Here is an 8,580-nt window from a genome sequence, read left to right on the forward strand (position 1 = left end):
TGGCCAACAACCTGTGGAATGTCCAAAACAACAACAACAACAACCTCTCATTGAAAGGTGAGTCGAGAGAAGAGCAGGGCGGAGCGAGGCGGGGCGGGGCGGGGCGGGGAAGAGGCTGAAACAGAAACAGAAACGAGTCAAATCAAATGCAGATAGTATCAATTATATGTAAAAGATACACACGCATGCGATAGATACTGTCGACGAGATAAGCATTTAAATTATTAACAACAAAAACAAGGATCCACAAGATGAAATGTGTCTGTGTGCGTGTGTGTGTGCGTGTGTATGCGTGTGTGTGTGTGCGTGTGTTTAATTCATTAGAAACAACAGCTGATCCGAATCATAAAGTTCACACGAAATTTCAGGCGAAGAAATTTTTTAAATTATCATCAATCGCGCCCAACTGTCGCCACGGATCAAGAATATATACATATATATGTATATGATTGACTAATTGGCTGATTGACTGTCTGATGGACTGAATGACAGATCGACTGATTGAATGACTGATTGGTTAGCTGATTGGCAGACAAATAGACTGAATGACTGATTGCCTGATTGGATGATTGACTTACTGATTGACTGACTGACTGATTAGCTTATTGACAGATTAACCAACTGATCGACTGACTGATTGATTGACTGACTGACTGTTTGATTAGCTGATTGGCAGACTAATAGACTGAATGACTGATCGATTGATCGACTGATTGACTGAATGCTTATTGACAAACTGACTAACGAATTGACTGATTGACTGACTGACTGACTGACTGACTGACTGGCTGATCGACTTATTGACTATTGCTAAATGCGCTTAATATCAGCTTCAGTTCTTCTGTCACCAATATATTCAAATATTTATGCTGACTGATTAGGTTATGGACTGACTGACTGATTCACTCAGTGATTGACTGACAGACCGATTAGCTGATTGACAGACTAATAGACTGAATGACTGATTGGCTGGTTGACTTACTGATCGACTGATTGACTGATTAAATGATTGACAGGCAGATTGACTGACTGACTGATGCTCAACGCACAATTCAAACCGAAAGAGCTTTACTGTAGAGACTAAGAGTTTACGGAAAAGCAATTCAAGCAGTGCATAATTTGCGGAAAATATTGAAACCTCCGATTAATTTCCAAATTTTCAAATATCCTTGCGAATATTGGCTTAAAAAATACCAATTAACATTTTATGCTCTCACGGTTCCAGTCAATGCAAACATTTAATCATAATTTACTTTTTCTTTTTCATATTTTCTGTGTAAATAGTTACGTCATACACGATACTTAAAATTTTGATACACTTAATCGAATCGCAATTTTTAACAGTGTGGATATATTACACGGTCAGCCCTCTATAAAGAGGAGAGGAGCCTTGGGATTAGTTGTCCAGTTGGGGAGTGCTGCCCACTTACCTCCATAATGCGGCATTTTGCCTCTTGCCTCATCCCTGTCAAGCGACCTAACCTAGCCTAGACCTATCCAAGCTACGGCGGAGACTGCAAGCAAGAGTTTACAGGGTATATAAAGTAACTAAAGCCAGAAACTTACGATTAAGAAGAAGCACAACATTTGTACGTAGTCCTTTTGTCTAGAATCTTATTAAAATTTGATCCATTTTTTTTTTTGTAAATCTTTTTTTCCAAATATGCTTTCGATGTGCTCTGTGTCGAAATGCGAAGCACACTAAAGAGTTTCTATTTGTATGATATTTTGTATGACAGGCTTCAAGAAGCTCGGGCTGCTGAGTTGAACGTTTTTTTTAAATTGATTAGGAGCAGAGTTCTCCCTCAATCAGATGAGATTTGAGTAAGAGTAAGAGTGAAATTACGTTAGGTTTCCATTTGTTTTATTTTCAAACAAAATTCTGTTCACAAATACGCTAATTAAGTATATTACAAAAAAAAAAATGGATTAGCATAAATAACAATTACATATACACATGCACATATATAAATTAAAATTGTGCTCTTCCTCTTCCGCTGCAATTTGAATAGCTTATGAATTAAACGAATACTATAATAAAATACAAAAGGCTTTTCGGTGTGTGCCCAGGCTAAAAGTAAAAGGGGGAACAGAGCTGTCTTCTGTTCCCCAGCTAAGCCACCAACCCTGCGGCCGAGTGACTCGACTGAGCGCAATCAATTCTGTTGCCGCCTTTTAGGCTGCGCCGAGAAGAGCTTTCGGCTATTTGCTAGAATTCTTGGAATTTGCCACTGGCCACGCCTCGCCCCGCCCCGTCACACCTTGGACGGCTAGTCCTTGCAGTAGCGCGTGTGCAGGACATTCTCGGCGCCGGAGAGTATGGCGCCCTCGTGCAGCGGACAGAGCTTCAGATAGGTATCGCTCGACTCGAGCGACTCGATGAGTATGTACTCGAGATAGATGCGCGGGGCGGAGAGAATGCGCCACGTTAACGGATTGAGTATGTTCGTCTGGTACTCCCAGTAGACGCTGGCATGGCCGGGCTTCTGCAGATCCCTGCCCGGCACCAAGGCCGTATAGTCAAAGCCCGGCTCAAAGTACATGGCCTTGGGCGAGAACTTCATCCGCTCGGTGGTCTTCTTCTTGTTGTGCTCCTCGTGCAGCTGTATGGAGAGTGTGCCGATCTCGCCGCCATGCAGGGTGCTCTCATCGTGACTGGAGACGCGCACCGTGATCTTGTAGTGCTGCCGGCAGAAGGGTTTCCGATCGCCGGTCATCAGATAGAAGACCGGCGGCGGATCCTGCGGCTTGAGTAGACCACGCGCCAGCTGCTCCTCGTAGTCCTGCTGGCTGTGGAAGCCCATGCGCATGCAGAGACGCCCAGGCTCATCGCAGCTGCCGCACTTGACATCCTTGAAGCTCTAAGGGAAATCGAAAAAATGAACAAGGGCAATCGAGATGCTGGCCGGCACTTACATCGAAGGAGTCACAGGTGATGCCCATGAAGGGGCACTTGCTGCCAATGCTCTCCGTGTAGTACTGCTCGCTGCGTATGTGATTGCAGCCGAGGAACTCCTGCATGGTGGAGAAGAGGCTGCCCTTGCGATTGCTCTTCATCACGTCCTGCAGCTTCTTGTCACAGCCGGGATTATCGAAGCCGCCGTTCGGATAGAAGTCGACGTGACCAACACGCTGGATGAGGCCGAGGCCGCCCTTCATCAACGGATTGGCATCCGTGTGCAGAATGTCGACAAAGTGGGCATCGGTGCGGTCCAAGCGGACAATGGGATCGGTGTCCGTGAAGAGCGGCGCCGCCGGATCCAGGCCAGAGATGCGGCCCAGCTTGAGGCCAAAGTCATGCTGCAAATGGTGGCCGGCATAGCCGGATAGATGGGCCCCCAGCGAATGGCCAATGATGTGCACATTGTCCAGATTGGGCAGACGCAGCTCCTCGTACAGCATGTGAATCACATGCGCGGTTATCGCACCCACCAGCCGTATATTGGCCACCGCCTGGACGTACGGCGGACTCGCGCCGCCGCCCCAATCGATCAGGATGACAGCGCACTCGCCCTCCGGACAATGGTTGAGCAGCGCCCGGCCCATCTCCAGCATCCAGGGTATTTCGCCGAACTCCAGATAGCCGTGGACCAGCAGATAGATCTTGCCCAGCTCATTGATGCCCAATCCCTGAACGCTGTCCGGATCATTGAGATCTATATACTTGGCCTGATCCATGGCGGGACGCGTGTGCAACGTGAAGTGCGGCTCAATCTCGGAGGGCTTCTGCGGATGCACATTTATCGTCCGCGTGACCGTGTTCCAGGGTCCGTTGATGGGAAAGCAGCCGTAGACGCCAAAGCATTTCACCTCGTTGATGTCTGTTAGCAAACGAGAGAAAATGTCATGAAAACTGTTAACAATGTTATCAACATTTGGTTGCTATGTTAAGGTGCAACAGATGCCTGGCGAGTTACCTTAACAGTGCACTGTAATTGACAGCTGTGTGATCTGTTAAGGTGCTGTTGAAAGCTCGCTTGGGCATTTGCTTTAAATTCATTAATTGTACAATCAAGAAAAGTTGTTATTAGAATGGATTTTACATTGGCTTGCTCTGCTGAAACGTTGTTAAAGTCTCTTAACAGAGCTCTCATGCTAACAGTTGAATGCTATGTTAAGCCACTGTTATAAACCTACATTTCTTCTAATAGATATTTACGCTCAGCCAAGGTCTCCATTTAATTACATTTTTGCAACTGTGTAAAAATGTGTTAACAGTGCGCTCTTGCTAACGGTTAAATGCTATGTTAAGCCACTGTAAAGGACTCACATTTCTTCTATTGAAAATTTACATTCCATCAGGTTCTCCATTTAAATATATTCAAAAAGGTTTTGTTGTTATATCTTCTAAAGGGTCGATACATTTTCAAACTTTATCAATATGCCTTAACATTGCGTTGTATGCTATTTTAAGGTGCTGTTGTACAGCTCTCTATAACATTTTCTCTAACTTATTCGGAAATTTAAAATGAATTCTATTAAAACCGCATTTAAATGGCCGCAACAGTGCGCTGTTACTAACATTTGTCGCTTATATTCAAAATGAACTCCTAAGCCGACTGAGTCGTATATTTTAAAAATGTCTTTAAGCCACATTTACATTTCAAGCTCATTTAAATTTAAGCTAAGCTACTGCTGCAGTCTGACCTTAACAGCTGTTACCAAGCAGTGCTGTTAGGACGCACTGCTAACGGTTGTCTGGCTATGTTAAGGCACTAAAACAGCAGCTGTTTAACATTCTGTTCTGTTAATATTTTAAAATGTCTTTAGGCAGCATTTACATTTCTAGCTCACCACTGCTAACAGTTGTCTGTTAAACTAAGTTACTGCTGCAGTCTGACCTTAACAGCTGTTACCCAGTAGTACTGTTAGGACGCACTGTTAACGGTTGTCTGGTTATGTTAAGGCACTAAAACAGCAGCTGTTTAAAATTCTGTTCTGTTAACTTTGGCATCTCATTGACTGTTTGCTCAAGCGCAACATGTTTCTTATTGGATTCCTTCTTCCGCTGTCGACAGCCTTCGGCGGCTGCCCAGCGTTGCGTGGCACTCGAAATCCGGCCGATCGATGACCAAATGACCAAATGAACAAATGACCAAATGAACAAATGGCCAAGTGAGCAAATGGCCAGATGATGGAATGCCCAAATGTCTGTCGGCATTGTCATTGTTGGAGTTGTTGTCTTATCGCAATTGACTTGTTGTTGTTTGTTTTTTTTTGTTTTTTTTTTTGGATATCGGAAGTTATTTTCTTATATATTATTAGATAGGCGTAGTCGTAATTGCAATTTGCACGCTTTCCGATTCTTTTTTTTCGACTCTTCTTCTTCTCATATTTAATTGAAGCAACTATCCGAATCTTTGGACAGCACGTCGAATGCACTCTAAACGCTTTCCCTTTGGCAGCGCGCCCAATCTTGCGCTCGAAACCAGAATTTCTGTTTGCCCAAGCGACGCAGAAGCCGCCGCTGGACATGGATCTTGTCGGATCTCGTTTGACTTGGGCCCAAGCCGAACAACTTTCGGTCCAACTAAGCGTTCAAATAGTTGGTGAATACGTCAACGGCAAAATCAGTTGGCATTTTCTTAAAGAATTCCCTAAACAGACATTGCCACTGGCTACCCTGGAGCGGGAGTAGTCGCCCCGCAAATACCCTGCTGTTGCATGATGTGTTGCTTATATATTGATTATACGAAAGCTCGAATTGGAGCTAACATCGAAGCCAATTCGATTAGAACGAATGTTGAGCTTTGGTAGTGCCTATGACTAAGCCACTTAATTAACAAATTGATTTAGTAATTAGTAAAGCGTTTAACACTGTTGTTAACTTGTTAATTACAGCCCAAGTCAAGCTTGCAAATGGACTGGACACTCATTAAGCTTAAGGCTAAGCTTGTGTCCATTTCTTCCAAAGAAGACTCTTGAGTTTATGGAAAGGCTTATCAAAGATTTGACTGAATGTGCATAGAAAAGAAACATTATCAAAAATATAGAAAATATATGAAATTTTAGCGTTAAGTTTCTCAATTATCAAACACATTTCTTGGTCGAGTTTTCGCTTAAATTCAATGTAATTTAAATATTTTGTTGCCCAATGCCAAATGCGTGCATTTGATGAGTTCAGGGTCGATAGAGGGTATACTATATGTAGGCATATGCCTTCCGGAATGCGAGCACTATTAAAACATGTATATAAATATGTTAATTTATGGCGTATAATCTTACGTATAGAAACCAGGAATTTTAACTTATCAATATCGAACGACTATAATATATAGCAAGAAATTGGTTTTTATAAGAAAGAGTTTATTCCAAGATATCTTTAAGAAAGAAGGGTATTTAGTGTTCGTTGTGGCGTTCTTTTCTGACATTTTTTTCTTTGTGGTGGAGAATTGGGCAATTTTTTAGCAAGAAATTGGTTTTTATGTGAAAAAGTTTTCTTATTCCAATATATCTTTGAGAAAGAAGGGTATTTACTGTTCGTTGTTACTATTTTCTTTGTGGTGAATTGGGCAACTGAGTTGCACTCAGTCGCATTGGGCAAACTGATAGAGATACCTGTCTGGCTGACCTGGTCGGATGACTTACCGCTTTTGGGCGCCGGCGGCAGATCGATCAGCGTGTTGACTGCCGCGCGGCTCGTGTGGTTGGCCAAGTAGAGCATGGTCTGCAGCATGAGGCCGCCGGTTGTGTTGGCCACATACATCTTGCTGACTCAACTCTTCTCGCTGTGCTTTTAATTGTTGTTCTTGTCGTTCTTCTACTTCTCGTTGTTGTTGTTGTTGTAGTTCACCTGTTGCTGCCCTGTGGCAGACTGTCTACATTTTCGGCAGGCCCTAGACTGCACAGCACGACCGATTGTTAATTCTTTTTCTTTCTTCTATTCAATAGATAGCTTAACTAAGACAATTGTTGCTGTTGCTTTTAATTAAATTAATCTTATCGGCGCCAAATCGCGCACCTGTCCCTCTCTCTCTGTCTCTCGCTCTCTGTCTGTCTAGCTGACCACTCGACGGCGTTCACTTTGAGTCCAAGTATATGACCATTTATTCAGTACTCAAGTTTTTGGCACGTTTCTTTTATTAACCAGCGACGGGGATCAAAACGTTCTTTCGCTAATCGTGACTCGTTACACGTTACACGTTACACGTTATTCGTTACTCGTTACTTATTGCTGGCTACTCGCCAACGTTGTCTGTTGCGTACGACGACCGACAGAGCACTGAGCCGATCAGCTGCACGCCACGCAATTTGTATGCCCAACGACTTGAGCTTCGGCCTCGGACGTCGCTGCTGCTGCTGCTGCTGCTGCTGCTGCTGCTGCTGAGCGGGGTATAACGGCACTGAGATAAGCTTTACCCGCCGTTCGCCTTGTCGCGCTCAACAACCCCCCGCTAAGCGCACGCTCAGATGCAAAGTACAAAACGCGTCGGCGACAGCGACTGCGACTGCGACGACGACGGCGACGGCGACGTCGCTGTCAGATGCACTTTAACACGATAAGCTCGATGCGACGCAGCAGCCGTCGAAGATCAAAGTCGCTGCGCCGCCAAAGCTTAAAGCTCACGCTGTAACAGTAGCGCGCGATGAAGAAGCGCCCAAAAATGAGAAAACGCCAAAGACTATTTCGAATATTTCGCACTGATAAGGCCTTGCCCAGAGAGATGACTGTACAGTGGAGCGCGCTTATCGCTTGCCAATCGGCGAAACACAAATAGAAACTGTGTCAAGCGCGCTCTGCTGGCAAGCCTCCTATTTGTGTGTGTGTGTGTGTGTGTGTGTAGGGGGTGGGGAGGGGAGGCAGATTGCAGTTACTGTCAATGGCTGCGAAGCGGGTGGCTGCCTGTTATCAGTGATCTGGTTCCGTTACGGATTCGGCAAAAACAAACAAACAAACAATTGTCCAAAGTCCATTGGCAAAGGTGTTTACCGGCTCGCTGGCCGCTTGACTTTTCCACCAGGATCTCGATGCGCCATTGACGTCAATTGGCTCCACAGCTGCTGGAGCGGAGCGGAGCGCGCCCAGAACAAACCAGCTCAGCTGGCTTATCATCGTTTGCTTTCTACATCAATCTTCTTCTTGTTGTTGTTGTTGTTGCCCGTCTCCCTCTCTCCCTCTCTCTCTATGTCTGCCTGTCTCTCTCTCTCTCTCAGGGGATATGCACACAGCTGTGCCCGCAGCGGGCAGCGAGCAGCGGGCAGCGGGGCGCTGCACAGTGGTTAACTTTGGTTTAAAAATAGATTTCATATATGTATGCTATGTGAGAGTTAATCTTTTAGTTTCTACTAAGAACTATCAGGCGCAATCTTTCACAGACATTTGCATTCTCAGATTACAGCAAAAAAAAAAGCATTTGTACGATCCCTGAGATACCCTGTTAAAAGCGCACAGAAATCCATTGCCATTTTGACAGTGTGAATATTTGATTGTTAAGCAATTCGATCTTTGCGTAACTATCGTAAAAGTATCCCTTAGGCGATACTTGCTATACCCTACACTCCTGGATAGAGCTCATAGATGAGACATGGACTTTCTAGCGTTAATAGTAGCCGAGTTCGATTGGATAGATATAATACTAT

The 8,580-nt window shown here is 44.6% G+C and overlaps 1 protein-coding gene across 1 annotated transcript; it reads right to left on the reverse strand.

Annotated features, from left to right (window-relative positions):
* Window positions 1–1,219: 1,219 nt before the first annotated feature.
* On the reverse strand, window positions 1,220–7,228 carry LOC135440357 (pancreatic triacylglycerol lipase). Its single transcript, XM_064699472.1, has 5 exons — window positions 6,589–7,228; window positions 2,917–3,821; window positions 1,567–2,861; window positions 1,431–1,514; window positions 1,220–1,370 (listed from the first exon to the last, which is right to left on the reverse strand). The coding sequence occupies exons 1-3, from the start codon at window positions 6,704–6,706 to the stop codon at window positions 2,271–2,273; spliced, it is 1,614 nt and encodes a 537-aa protein (XP_064555542.1). The 5' UTR covers window positions 6,707–7,228; the 3' UTR covers window positions 1,220–1,370; window positions 1,431–1,514; window positions 1,567–2,270.
* Between the last annotated feature and the right edge of the window lie 1,352 nt (window positions 7,229–8,580).

Source organism: Drosophila montana, unplaced genomic scaffold (assembly GCF_035044405.1).
Source record: "Drosophila montana isolate Dmon_TW-CO22-7 unplaced genomic scaffold, ASM3504440v1 contig_924_1, whole genome shotgun sequence".
Classification (NCBI taxonomy): domain Eukaryota; kingdom Metazoa; phylum Arthropoda; class Insecta; order Diptera; family Drosophilidae; genus Drosophila; species Drosophila montana.

What these genes read in the sequence shown, in the direction of transcription:
- LOC135440357 (XM_064699472.1), bottom strand. Translation starts at nt 6,706, where the DNA reads ATGTATGTGGCCAACACAACCGGCGGCCTCATGCTGCAGACCATGCTC. An exon ending in GCCGCCGGCGCCCAAAAGCG is followed by an intron (nt 3,822 to 6,588) that starts GTAAGTCATCCG and finishes GTTTGCTAACAG; the next exon opens with ACATCAACGAGGTGAAATGC. An exon ending in TCACCTGTGACTCCTTCGAT is followed by an intron (nt 2,862 to 2,916) that starts GTAAGTGCCGGC and finishes GATTTCCCTTAG; the next exon opens with AGCTTCAAGGATGTCAAGTG.